This window comes from Penicillium citrinum (genome assembly GCF_028827155.1).
Source record: "Penicillium citrinum strain IBT 23319 chromosome Unknown utg000001l:1.0-4955037.0:1.0-4956770.0, whole genome shotgun sequence".
Taxonomy (NCBI): domain Eukaryota; kingdom Fungi; phylum Ascomycota; class Eurotiomycetes; order Eurotiales; family Aspergillaceae; genus Penicillium; species Penicillium citrinum.
The window spans coordinates 1,700,310-1,714,085 of NW_026622686.1; the positions used below are offsets into that span (position 1 = coordinate 1,700,310).

At 44.5% G+C, this 13,776-nt stretch overlaps 6 protein-coding genes across 6 annotated transcripts; 5 read left to right on the plus strand and 1 right to left on the minus strand.

Moving 5' to 3' along the window:
• Positions 1-193: 193 nt before the first annotated feature.
• N7469_000629 (uncharacterized protein) lies at positions 194-3,028 on the plus strand (the record flags this gene model as incomplete). Its single annotated transcript, XM_056639549.1, has 1 exon — positions 194-3,028. One exon carries the CDS (start codon positions 194-196, stop codon positions 3,026-3,028), a length of 2,835 nt encoding a protein of 944 aa, XP_056505306.1.
• Positions 3,029-4,112: 1,084 nt separating this feature from the next.
• Positions 4,113-4,644, plus strand: N7469_000630 (uncharacterized protein; the record flags this gene model as incomplete). Its single annotated transcript, XM_056639550.1, has 2 exons — positions 4,113-4,333; positions 4,410-4,644. The coding sequence occupies 2 exons, from the start codon at positions 4,113-4,115 to the stop codon at positions 4,642-4,644; spliced, it is 456 nt and encodes a 151-aa protein (XP_056505307.1).
• Positions 4,645-8,082: 3,438 nt separating this feature from the next.
• On the plus strand, positions 8,083-8,805 carry N7469_000631 (GNAT family N-acetyltransferase; the record flags this gene model as incomplete). The annotated part of the gene is made up of 1 exon (XM_056639551.1): positions 8,083-8,805. The coding sequence occupies one exon, from the start codon at positions 8,083-8,085 to the stop codon at positions 8,803-8,805; it is 723 nt and encodes a 240-aa protein (XP_056505308.1).
• An 840-nt stretch (positions 8,806-9,645) lies between these two features.
• N7469_000632 (arylamine N-acetyltransferase family protein) lies at positions 9,646-10,652 on the plus strand (the record flags this gene model as incomplete). Its single annotated transcript, XM_056639552.1, has 2 exons — positions 9,646-10,007; positions 10,100-10,652. The coding sequence occupies 2 exons, from the start codon at positions 9,646-9,648 to the stop codon at positions 10,650-10,652; spliced, it is 915 nt and encodes a 304-aa protein (XP_056505309.1).
• Positions 10,653-11,030: 378 nt separating this feature from the next.
• On the plus strand, positions 11,031-11,723 carry N7469_000633 (uncharacterized protein; the record flags this gene model as incomplete). The annotated part of the gene is made up of 2 exons (XM_056639553.1): positions 11,031-11,048; positions 11,121-11,723. The coding sequence occupies 2 exons, from the start codon at positions 11,031-11,033 to the stop codon at positions 11,721-11,723; spliced, it is 621 nt and encodes a 206-aa protein (XP_056505310.1).
• A 971-nt stretch (positions 11,724-12,694) lies between these two features.
• On the minus strand, positions 12,695-13,310 carry N7469_000634 (uncharacterized protein; the record flags this gene model as incomplete). The annotated part of the gene is made up of 2 exons (XM_056639554.1): positions 12,695-12,963; positions 13,022-13,310. The coding sequence occupies 2 exons, from the start codon at positions 13,308-13,310 to the stop codon at positions 12,695-12,697; spliced, it is 558 nt and encodes a 185-aa protein (XP_056505311.1).
• Positions 13,311-13,776: the final 466 nt, after the last annotated feature.

Here is a 13,776-nt window from a genome sequence, read left to right on the forward strand (position 1 = left end):
CTTGCAGACTGCATTTTGCAGACCCTTATGAGCCCGGCGACTAGCCGGATTGCAAAGGCAACCAACTGATGCCCTTATGCATCAGTGGGATCCTGCGTATGAGAGTGATACTAGTATAGCACCAAGTCCTATCGTCAGGACTTACCGGCCAGATCCTCCATCGAAACCAAAGTCCAAACACAGGCATTCCAGCATGTCTACCGGGGGCTCTGGTTCTCCAGAGTCAACCCGTCCCCGAGGAGTAAGCTCCCCAAAGCCCCAAGCCCGCTCTGCGGGCATGGCTGAAAGGGCTCCTCGGAATGAAAGTCTAACGGATCTTGTACGCTTTTTTCAAACTCAGAATGCTCCTGCGGATAGTACTACAGCGCTGCCGATTGTTCAATCACCTGAAAGACCCGACCCTCCTCAAGAGCCGCTCCCAAAGGAAAAGGAAATAAAACCTTTCCATCGACGCCTACTTCACTTCACTCAACGTCCAAAGAAAGAATCGACCCCTAGGACCAAGGAGGAAGAGAAAGCTCGACAAATGGCTGCCCTTCAGCGAGAAGGGTATCTTTTACCAGTGTCCAAAGCGAAAAGCTCCAAGAGTAGCCTTGACCGAACTCTGTCGAAAACGTCAAGGTCCTCGAGGTCATCAACAACTTCTTCGAAGAAGCAAGATATTGAAAAGATTGGACGACCTTGGCTGGAGAATAAGGGTCACAGCAAGCAATCATCTACAGATACGAGAAGTCGCTTAGCCTCTTTTGACCTTAGTGACTTCGGATCACTGGTAGATGTCGCAGTTTCCATGACTGAGTTCAGTGAAAAATCACCTTCGCCATATCCATCTTCGACTACCAGCGGGCCTGCGGCTCGAAGTGATATTGCAATTCAAAGCAATAAAAGCCACAACTCACCACCAGCATCAGCACCAGCACCAGTCCCAGTACCAGCTACGAACCCATCGGGTACTCACCACGCCAGTATCGATCTCCCGGCTTCTTCGACTTCAATGGTAGCCACTCAGGGTAGTGGCTCGAGTAGTTACCATGTTAGACGACCTTCAAACTCCAGCAATTCAAGCAACCGCATCATCGACGAAGATAGAGGCACTATGAAATCAGAGGGCCAACCCCTCCCAGCCAGTATCGACAAACCAGTATCGACAGATAAGTCCAGCGAGGATGTTTCCACTCCAGCTAAAGTCTCAGAGCTGCCCAGATCAAATTCCGAGACATCGACAGCTATCGCCTCTACCGGAGCCCCTTCACAACGCTCATTGAAGCTATTCCCAGATGTTGCGCCACCACGCATGTCCAGTAAGAATGCTTGGAGACTTTCGTCGGTTCCTCAATATCAGAGACCTCCTAGCTATGCACCGTCAGTGAGATCAAATATTTCAACTGAGGCAAAAGATTTAGCCAAACCCGTGGACGAACAGCAGCATAAGTCTGAAGCCCCAGCAATGGCTTCAAAGAAAGAGAAAGAAATAATCTCATGCAATGGAGCACTTATGTCCTCCGAAAATTTGACCGAGTCAGCCCCTGCTGCTGCTAATTCCTCGAAGCCTGTTCAAAAATTACAGAACCAATCTCGACCTTCGTCGTTAGCTTTAGGAACCCTTCAGGCTTTCCCTCTCCCAGCACCTACGAGGCCTTTGCCTTCAATCCCCAAACCTTCTCGTGCGCCACCTGTTGCTCCTGACAAATCCAGTCTCTCGGTACAGGTGGCTCGGCACAAGTCAAAGGGAATGGATCTGCCACCTGGCCAACCTTCCCCTATTGCAGAAGACCCCCATGAACCCGAAAGCCAAGACACACGACCAGCAACTGCATTGGGATTTGCTGGAGAGGTAGACTCTGCAATCGATGAGAATGATGAAAGCCAGTCACCTGCCTCGATTGAAAGACCGCATTCGACATCACCCGAACAGCTATCCCCGAGGAAACGTGCTTCCAGCGTACGCCTCCCCAAGATGCAAGAGTCGCCCAGTCCGGAAGGAAATCCAATTGCCGATTCGCCTGTTCTGGGTCAAATAACACCAGTGAAGCAGCGTGGAAAACGGGCTCCTCGAAAGAGCCTCCAGATCAACTCGAATGTCGATCGTAAGAACCTTCCTTTTGGTCTTCCTTCTCCTCCACCAAGTGGTGCACTTCCACCAGATCCATCAGCACAAATGACCAGCAGCCGTGCCATGGCTCAGCGGAATATCACTGCACCAACAGGAGCCCCTTCTAGGTCATTAGAGGCATCGTTTGGTCCAGCCCACCACCGAGCCTCCATGGTATCACGCAGCAGTAGCTCGCGCAGCAGTCTTCGCCATGAGAGTATTCCTGAGTCATACGAGCCTAGTCGACCTGAATCTCCGCTTCCATCCTCGGACGATGAGGGATTTGGACCGGCTGCAGACACCATTCGCCCTCGTCGCCAGGCCGAAAAACAAAGCAAGCGAGCTTACCCTATCCGCCACAAATACGATACAGTGGATGGGCGCACCGGGCATACCCGGCCTCGCTACGAGCACGTCATGCGGTCACAAACACCGCAAGGTCGTAGCTCCCATGAAGTGGACCAGCTCGCATCTCCAAGATCAATTAATTCACAATCCACTTTCCGTTCGAGAGAGATTCGGAGCAGTCAATGCATTCCACAAGAGCCAAATCATTTCCTCGAAGACCGCGTCGCGAACTTGGAACGTCAGAATCAAATCCTGCAAGCGGCTCTCCTCGCTGCCCTCAACGCCGGCGTCAAAGACAGCGGGATGGAAGGCTTACAGGCTGCATTATCTCCTCTCTCAGCAGCCCCTTCAAATGCTTATCAGCGTCAGGGTCGGTATCATCAACAACAATATACTCATGGTTCTCGCCCAGACAGCTGGGTGAGTTCTTCTCGCAGCAGTGAGCATAGCGGACTCGAAACACCAGGTTCCGTGAGGGACAGCCGTGCGAACATTCGTCAGCTGGACAATATGATTGAGGATATTGAGGCTGGTTGGCTATCTGATAAGTCAACTTTGAGCGCACCTCGTGCCGCTCGCAATCATTAAATTCTATTCCGGCCAACCTTGCTGAAAATTTGGCTCTTTTTCTTTCTTTCTATATCTTTTACTCCACCTTCTTACCACTTACCGTTCTTTCTCATGCCCTGATATGATATTTCGATACCTGAACCACAGTGTTGACGATCTTTTGCGTTCCCCTTTTTTTTCTTTGGTCTAATTTTGACTCTTACCATCTTGACGATACCATTTCTTTCTAATGCAACTGGCTTGCAATTGACTTGAATACAAGCCATCTTTTTGTCTCCTCCATATTTTGACTTGAAGTAATATTTCTGCGTAATAGTATAAGTAGTGGTTTATTAATTGCGCCTTGGCAACTTGAAAGATGTGGAATGTAACCAGTTTCTTCTGAATACATGAAATTTAGCCTGATAGTAAGAGCCTCATCGTAAATGATTCCAGTCTCAAGAGGGACTATCTTCGAGTGTCAGAGCCAACACTTGGAAACAGTCTATAACAATTCAAGCTAAATTATATCTCGTAACATCCCTTGAGCTCGATTGATATTACTTTGAATCAAATTCCATGCTGAATGCATAAAATATAGCAAACTCACTGCCAAGTGGTGGAGATTGATAAGGCTAGACAGGATGCCTGAAACATTGAACTCATGCATTAAATTGAGGCGCATGATTTCTATTTAAAGAATACAAATCTTCAAATCTCTTCACGGTTTGAAAGATCTACAAGTTTAAACCAGCCTCCTCTCCAGATCTTTCTCAATTCCTTTTATTGGCGTTGCTTAGGCCCCCAGTAAAGGCGTCCAGCCTTCTTCACTACATCCACCTTCCTTTGCCCTAAAGACATTCTGATTTGCCAATCCCCAATTTACACAAATTCATAGATGTTGTTCTCTTCTGAAAGGTCTTTTGGTCATGACTTTTGTTCATGACTTTTCTTTTTACTTGTCTGGTTCATCTCCAGTCAAGATACCGTCTATCCCAGCTATAAATTCGCGAAATCCCTCTCTGCCATCCCTCTCTGCCATCCCTCTCTGCCTTCCATCATATCCATTGAATTATATCTTCACAACAGTTTCCCATTCCATCCGAGACTTCAATACCTCACAATGAAGACCACCACCATTTCGGCTATGCTTCTTGCTGCTGCCAGCAGTGCTTCAGCCACGCCCAGCGGGTTCAAGCGCGAAATCAAGCGCGACGCTCAACCTATCCGTATCACAGATATCGACGCCTACATATACGAGCAGTCAGAACCTGCGACGCACTTCGTAAGGCTTAACTTCACAGACCCTATCGGATCTGTCTCAAGCAACTGTCAAGGGTCCTGGTGAGTCTAACCCAACTCTCTTTTTCTCTATGATCAACTCGCTAGACACCTGAAGCTAACTGGTAACTGAATATAGGGCCGATTCTCAAGGACAGCACCCGGATCATTGCACGGATACAAGATACCTGGTTGATTTCCCCAATGGTATCTTTAGTATTGACGATTTCGTACTTCGTGTCTATAGTGAGAACGGCTCTGCGGATTCAAAGGGGTATATTGGTGGCTCGAAATGGAAATGTGAGGCCCGCAATGATCAAACTCCGATAAAGAAGACTTGTAAGTGGATTGGAGGTGACTTCAATCTTGAGTGAGGATAAATTTTTCTGTTTCAAATTACTCGTTAGATCTGATTACTTCCGTCGAGTCTGAGTCGAAGTACAATCACGCTTCACGGAGTCAACAAGCTAAAACCCCATGTATTGACATGCATTAGCTTGAGTGTTTAATTATGTCGTGCGGGTTATTTCTTTTGCAGTCTAGTAGATCTGAAAATTTGCTTTTTTCTCAATTTACTACAGTTTAATCGGACAATTGAATTGTGATGTGTTTTGAAAGTCAATGCCGTATATACTCCACTACTAGGCTAGTAATATCAATAACACGAAGGGATTGTATAACTTAATCCTAATATATTACGTCTTATTATCTTATTTCCAGTCTCGTTATAACTTTGCGCGCCTGTTATTTCCTCAAATAAGTATAGAATGCCATTTGCCCCGCAAGTCTAGAGCCTCTTAGTAAAAACTACTCGTCGTGTTAGCAGATTCGGATCCATTATTGTGCATTAGTCCTTGAAAGGATCTTCGGGGGTAAAAACCAAAGTCTAGGCCAGGCTGGGGGGTAAAAGCCAGCACGGACTTCTGAATACTTTATTTACTAGGTACTACCTAGTAATGGTAACCTAGTAATGATCATCTCTGCACAGAAGTATCAAATGATGCGTTTTACAGCATTTTTATGTGTCTGGCCTACTTCTACTCCTGCAGGAGCAGCAGTATAGTGGTGGTAGTAGGGATTTTCTGATTTTTGTTCAGTAATTTCGAGTTCAAATAGATCGAAGTCTTGTGGCCCGCTTGTCATCCACTCTTCATGGTTCTCAGCCCGTTTACTTAGTTCGGCTTGGTCCCAAGACGTACATTAGCCGATACTTAGTTACTAGGCAGTACTAATGCCCTTTGTACTCCTTAGCTGTTCCAAAGTTGTCCGGGTCATGGGAAGTGGGTTCCGATAGCATTGTATACCCTCAAGCTCGCTGGATTTTCTGAATGTTATCTACTTCGTACATTTCCGTGGCTAGTAGCTAGGATAAATGGTACTACTCAGTGAATGGTAATACAAATTATTGAATAGTTTGAATTCCATTCCATTCCGTTGCATGTATGTAGTAGTACTGATGAGATCTTGGTCTGGTCGTGAGACTTTCGACATGATATCCATGTCACACATCCATATCAAGCTAGTAATAAGGGTTTTCAGCAGATCAAGCCGGTTGTGGGTATCGATATCTTGCACGGTCCATTATTCTCCGTTGGCCAAAGCACCGAAATGGATATAGCTGCGTAATTACTGCTCCTTTTGTGGATGAATGTCAGTGCATCATGTGGAGGTGGCGTTTGATCTATCCACAGCCTCACCACCAGAGTGGATCATTTTATCTTCCGCATATCGCGGCTAGAGCGGCTAGTAAATCAAATGGAACTCGGCCCACAAGATTGAAGGGACGAACCGACCACGATCGTCATAGTTGGTATTCGAATACTACTTTGTCGGGTGTGGTCTCCGAGTTTATGCACTGTATTGAATCGACTACGGTATGTATTCTATATTATCTTCAACTTTGCTTCTCCTTCGTCTGCGAATTGGTCATAGCTTACTTGGAATAGTCCACGCTTCTATAAAGTCCCTTGTGCACGGCCTAATTTGTACTTTATAAACCAGCAGCTCAGCCCAATCTGTACCCACTGGGTAGGACTTTTGGTTGAACTTTGAGTAGAGTCGTGCAATGAACATGGACTTCTTTTACCAAAGTGGATTTGTATTGTAAGTGATTGTACAGAGAATCCCACTTATGTGTCAAAGAAAGACCCGGCCTTGAGCCGTTGCACTAAGTAATTATTATAAGAAGCTAGAAAATTTCTTTTGTGGTATCATTCTTCTACATTTTATCCTTCCTACCTTCACCTATACCGTTTATCCGAAAGAATCACGCAAGAGAATCAAGCTTGCATATTTTTACCCTTCCATATTGACCTTGGAATGTCTCTGATCTCGAATAAAAAATACATCTTCCTCTACGCATTTGCCGAAAGAGTCGACCGACTTTCTAGCCTGCATGAAATATCTGCAGGAAACATATCTCAACTTCCTACTATTTCAAATGAGAACTTTCGACCCAGTAGTACCAGGACAGAGGTTACGTTTGGCGTCGAGGATGGCCTTTCGAGTATTATGGAACAGATTTACTCTCTTCATTTTACTTCCCGGGAAATGCCAAATCTAGAATCACGATTGATTGTGGATGCAGTAGAAATTTGGAAAGATCTTGATGAATCAAAGCCTAAATCCCCTCTTGATACTGAGGATTACTCTGATCTACATGCCTCTTGCGTGTCATCACTTTATACATGGCTCTATCTTGTCATTCACCCTAATGGGATGGAAGATGCAAAACTGCAGTCTGCAGTCCAGGATGGTCTGGCTAGTGCTGAGAATCTTATTTCTTCGAAACTTTCCCCGTTTTTGTTCATTCCAGCATTTTGTATTGGCTTGGCAGCTATCCATCAGAATGATAGGGATTCTGTCAAAGCTATTTTTGAAGATATTGGGCAAATTGCTGCTTTTATCGATATAAGACCATATCGAGGTATTGTGGAAAGCAGTTGGCGCAGGTGGGATAGGGGTGACAAAAGGAGCTGGAACTGGACAGATTAGTTTTAGATTCCAGTCCAACTAATCAGATAATCCCTGGTGGATAAAAAAACTTCGTTCTATTTGTCAGACTGCGCACATTCGGCCACAAAGTCATGATACAAGTAGTATTTGGAGCATAACCCCAAGGAAAAGTTCAACGAAGGATATTGCCCTTAAAAGCTTCGTTATGTGGTCAACATATGAATGAAATGATGTAGGATTTTAAGTCCAATGATACTTATGTGGTAATTTATAACTACTTAAATTTAATAGATCAACGGGGAGCAATAGAGATACTGCTATAGTAGAAGTCGTAGGAGTATCAGCAACAACTGCAATAATTGAACCTTACTAGTACTACTAATAGCCCTAACTACCCAACACAATCTACTAAGTACCCTTCGTTTAAACAAACCTGGAATATAGTTGATTCCCTTGCCATGTGAATATTCATCTTCCTCTACTTCTAGTCGTGCCCTAATGTACGCAATAGCGACACTTGAACTATCTAGGTACCAATCTAACTGAAATTGAAGATTGTATACGATACATCCTTGACTGCTGTTCTACGAGATCTCGGCCGACATTACAAACCTCGGAATAGACCTTCTGCTAGTAAATGAGTCAGATTATCACCGGAGAGCAACGAAAAGGTGGGGTGGATGTTCGGAGATACACGGAGGTGCGATCGAATCACAAACTGCCAATTCCTTGCAGCCCCGCGGAAGGATTGATACACCCAACATTATTTAAACCCGGCAAAGGTGAAGTTGTTTGAATTATATAGCCAGATTTCATCTAAACCTCTGCAATAATACTTCCATCTCGAAAAAATAACAATGGCAAGACCACGGGGTCCTCTAGTCTCTCTCCCTAAGGCTTTATTGCCGTCGAATAGGGCCGTCCTAACAGGACAAACGATCGCTCTGGAGAAGCTCGAACCAAAACATGCGAAAGACCTTTTTGATCTTGTGGGAGGTGATGATGCTACTCGGACTTCTCTTTGGGATTACATGGGAGATGGACCGTACACCGAATTGAATGCTTTCGAAAAGGCCGTCGCAGCAAAGTCAGCCTCCCTCGATCCATTCTTCTTCGCAATCATCGATAAGCGCAGCTCAGCACCTACTGCGGGTAAGCCCATTGGATACTTGACTCTAATGCGTATAACTCCTGAGATGTGGGGTGTTGAGGTTGGAAATGTCATGTATTCGCCTGTGCTTCAACGAACCACGGCTGCCACGGAAGCCATTTACCTCTTGGCACGATATGCCTTTGAGGAATTGAATTATAGACGATTCGAGTGGAAATGTGATTCTCTCAATGCTCCTTCACGCAGAGCTGCCATGCGATTGGGGTTTACTTTTGAGGGTATCTTTAGACAGCATATGGTTGTCAAAGGCCGAAGCAGAGACACTGCCTGGTTCTCTATTGTGCGAGATGAATGGGATGGCAGTGTCAAGGCTGCATTGGAAAAGTGGTTGGATGAAGGGAATTTTGATCAAGATGGTAACCAGAAAAGAACGCTTCAGGAACTGAGATCGGAGTTTACAAGTAAGTAGGGTGAATTTTGTCAGTACCTTAGCGCGCACGCAGCAGACATGATAGTACCTTAGATGCGTGTACTATGATATCCAGGTGTTACATAGATATGATTTATGACGAGAGTTACAAAGTTGAATCAACAATAGGCGAGATGAGAAGATTATTACTGGTAATCCAATCAAGAAAATAGTCTCAAACATTTTGAAGAATGGTGTCTTAATCACCTAGTGCTTTGATTGAAGCTCATATACGGTCTGGTCCAAGAGTACTGCCCAGGAGTGTCCGTCCTGGCTCGAAAGAGTCCAACTTCTATGCTATAATTCAACATCTTCTGTTGACGCAAAAAGCAGTGAGAAGTTAATAATATCCCTCTGCGACACCCGGCAGTTTTCTCATGTCTGCTTCAATGTGGACTTCACATTCAGCAATCAGACCTTTTCGCGCCCACCCCAGGCCCCGCCTCATGCATGACAACGTATAGGAAAAAGTGGGCTAAAGTTCTGAAGGCGACTAGGCAGTGCAAATAGCTAGAGCCCGATCAGTATGTCTTATGAAATTTAGGGTTAAACTGCTTCGATAATGGTATGCCCGAGAATACTCGTAGATCACCTTTGTGAAGATCAAAACTAAGAGCATAAGCAATGATTGCACAACTTTCAAATTGAGGCCGATCTGATTTGATCTGATCTGATCTATCGATCCAATCTCGGATCGACCTGCCAAAGACAGTTTAGTAAGAGTTCTGTGATTGACAACCTAGCCAATCAATTTCTTATAAAAGACGGATGTCCTACGGTAGAAATGTCAATGCATTTATTTCTACAATACTTTTTGATCTTCAATATTCATGTTACAATATGACGACTTCTACTTCTGAACTTAACGCTGATCAAATCAATCAATACTTCACACGAATTGAATTACCCATCAAATTTCACAACGTCTCACCGAATTTAGAACTTCTCACTACTCTCCATGTTCATCATATTTCCAGTATTCCATACGAGAATGCCGCTCTGCATTATACCACGAAACCACATATCTCGTTAGCGATCCCGGATCTGTATCATAAGTTTGTTGAAAGATCGCGAGGAGGGTATTGTATGGAGAATAATATTTTCTTTCATCATGTTCTTCGTTTTCTTGGTTTTCAGGTTTATCTTACTGGGGCCCGTTTATATCGGGAGTCCACGTCTTCTCTTCCGGGGTGGTCAGGTTGGTATGTTTCAATGCGCTTTTTTTTCTTTTCTTTTCTGTTGATTGACTTTAGAAATTGAAGCTGATTATTAATTGTTGTGTTGTGTATGAAAGGGAACATTCTGTAAATATCATCACTATTGATGGCATCAAATACTTGAGTGATGTAGGATACGGAGGTGATGGACCTGGAATGCCGATGCCTTTAATTAAACAATCTACAATCATCCATAATATCGGAACGCAAGAGATCCGACTTTTGCATGGAAGCATGCCTGGCCTCGTGGAAGGCCACGAGGATCTTTGGACATTTCAATTTCGAAATTCCGTCGAGAAACCCTGGCGATGTGGATATGGTTTTTATGAATTGGAATTCTTCCAGCGCGATTTCGAAATCTCGAGTTTCTATTGCAGTCAGAACCCGGCATGTTTCCTTACTTTCAATCTTCTTGTGATGAGGTTCTTACGAGATGAGGGTAAAGTTTATGGGAAAGTGATTTTGGAGCAGAACAAGTTAAAGGAAAATTTGGGTGGAAAGTCAGTACTCGTTCAGACCTGCCAGACTGAGGCAGAGCGGCAAAAGGTATTATCTGATCGATTTGGTATTGTTTTGACTGCAGAGGAGCGGTCTGGAATTGTTGGAAGAAGCACTGCACTTACTGGTTAAGAAGTGTTTGTCTCATTCAATTCACTTCATTATTACCAATATTATTTAGAAGTTCTCTTCATTTTTATCTTCAATCTTCTTTGATATTTCTTTGTATACTTCCTGCCCATGTGATTGCTGAGTCATCCGTGTTTATCAACCTCATTTTAAAGCAATTTCAACTATTTCCCCGTGAAAAATAGCGGCAATTCCATTTAAATAATCCATAACAACAGGTTCAATAGCTATAATCCCCGATTGTAGTTTTATATGACCAGATAACCCAGTTGTGGACGATGAAGTACTCAACTTCTCATTAAATCCACCACTGCTTCACCTCCAACCACCGCTTCTCCGCCTCGTCGAATTCCTTCAACCCTTTTCTCTCCTCCACAAAATATGGCCAACCCACCCCAGGTAAATTTCAGATCACCCATTTTATTCAGATCTGATGTTGTTACTTCACGCTAACATTTTATCCCTTTCCAGCGCTCACAGCAGGTACCTCAACATGTCACCGCGTTACTCTCCCACCTCACCTCCCGCCCAGGGGTGCAATCCACCTTAATTCTCGCCCGGAAAGATGGATCAATCATTCAAAGCACTGGACTCCTCGCACCCCCAGAAAATGGCACCACGACACCACGCTCAAATCCAAATGCCCAAATCACCACCGAACAACCCCTCACACAACCAACCGACCCCTCGTCCCCATCATCTCCAACCCAACCGTCCCCTTCCACATACCAGCCCTCGCAAGCAGAGACGTTAGCAGCGCATATTTTCAATTTCGTTTCTAGCGCCTCTGCTTTGGGAATTTCGCTTTCACGACCATCACTGAAGAATGATGAGCGTGGTCCCGTCAGTATGGAGGCTGGGTATAACTCTGCTGTTAATGGGACGAGTACACCCCGTGAAGAAGTGGATGGAAATGCGGAACGAGATGAAGATGATGAGGTGAAATTATTACGGATGCGTACGCGGAAACATGAGATTGTTGTTGTGCCTGATCGGAAATATTTACTTTGTGTTGTACATGATGCGAACAGTGCTAGTGGTGGGTCTGGGGCTGGAGGTGCTCGATCTCGATGAATCTCGAGGGGATTAATTGAACATATATTCTCTGGTTCTGTCTTTTCTTATTACATGCTGTTTCACTGTCTTGCCCAGTTGTGATGTCTTGTCTGGGGTGACTCGGGGTTTGTTGTCTTTCTACGTGGGCTTTTTGCTTTTGGATTTTACGACTATACCCGATTACGCATGGTTTTCGCATTCATTGTGATCTTGAGTTGGCTCTGTAAAGGGTAATTATTGTATACACTAGTATAAAAGGAAGTTTATCTTCTGCAGTAGTAGTACTAGTATTTGTAGAACAGAGTGCCAATGATATATACTCAAACAGTTCCAGTATATAGCAATGTAAAAGAACTAATCAACTTGTACGGAATATTCACTTATGGAGAAGTGAATAAAAGCACCCGTCTGGTCCATTCCATCGAGTACTATCGCCCTGGATAAAATCAGGTACACGCACTATCAGATCAAATATTTGTCAATGCAGAGAATTGGCGTCTAGACGATGGTTCAAATCGCAGATGCTACGCTGTTCGACGTGGAATGCGTTGGGCAATTCTCCGGGGTAATTTTAAATACGACTCGAGATTTCTTGGGCAAACTTACTCTGCTTCTTAGCCGGAAATGGAGAGATCTGAGAGTCCCAATTCCATAGCAGACAGCGCGTTATTCCAGGGCCAATTCAAACAATCTTTTCTGTCTAGGCTGGACAGAATCTTTGCATATTTCAAGTTGTAGGTGCACACGGCGACTGTCTCATTATCTTCAGATATAGTAATGGGCAGGCAGGTGACAGGAGATGGATAGATACCATAGAGAATGTCCCGCCCAGGTGACAGTACCAATATTCAGCGAGCCAACCTGGAGTATCCTAAAGGTTGTAATAAATTGTCGTGATGAGACTTCTCGTGTCATTCACAGTACCTCTTCAGTTTGCTCCATCATTTGTAGAAGGACAGGAGTTTGATTTCTCCGGTCGAGACTCATAATCAGATAAGACTTTCGGACAGAGTCTGGGATGATACGTCCACTGCCTGTGCGCATCGTCTGAAACCAGGCGCTTCTTCTCCTGCCAGGATCGAGTGTCCTTCTCGCCGTCCATAGCCACTCTTCTTGTCCTTGACTTTTGTATATCCCCAGACAAAGGAACCGGCCGAGAGTTTTGTTGTTTTTTCTGAAGGAGGGGAAAGGTCAATCAGGGGAGGACTCCCCGGAGGAGTACTAGGGGATAAAGCAGAGAGAGGTGACTGTGGCATTACTAGAAGATAGACATTAGTATCGACATCGCGAAAAATGGGAATTCGATGGCTACGTACCGGTTGAGAAGAGTTCGTTCTGCCACTGCAGCACTTGCATGACCTCCTCGTAGTGAGCCTGTTGACGGGACAAGATCTCTGCCTGTCCATCCTGTAGGATCTTCAAGTCTTCATCTTGTCGCGTTTGCCGCTCGAGTAATTTTATCTGTTGATCTCGTAGGGCCCTCAACTCAGCCTGTTGGGTCTCTTGGCGGTCAATTATTTCCGCAAGCTCATCTTGTATTTGCCTCAATAGTGTAAAGATAAGAGGAGCCAAGTCGGTGTTTGAAGAAAGAAACCTCGGGTCCATGGATCAGCTGTTTGACAGGCTGATATTCAAGTAGTTCAATGAAGTGTAGTGGAAATGTAAAGCCAGATTTGTTTAAGTTTGGAATATCCAGCAGACTGTAAGTGCTGATAGACAATGCTGTTTCACCAAAATGAGGATGAGAAAGAAGAGGAAGTTGAAGAAAGAAAAGTGAAGGGTGAGTCCGAGTTGAACTCGGAGGGAAGGAGGGCAACCAAGAACCAACCCTAAGATGAAATACATAAGATACGAGTATAGAATACGATTATAGTGAATCACGCTACACATCTTACCAGTTTATATTATTCTAGACAAATATGCAATATTCAAGATAGGAAAGGCATATCAGATTAATCATCACTATACTTCATATTGACTCCTCTCGACCGGAGTACATCCGGCATCAGATTAGCATCACTCGGTTATCCAGGCACAATGCCTGGCAATATTGCAGAATGATTATCGGAAA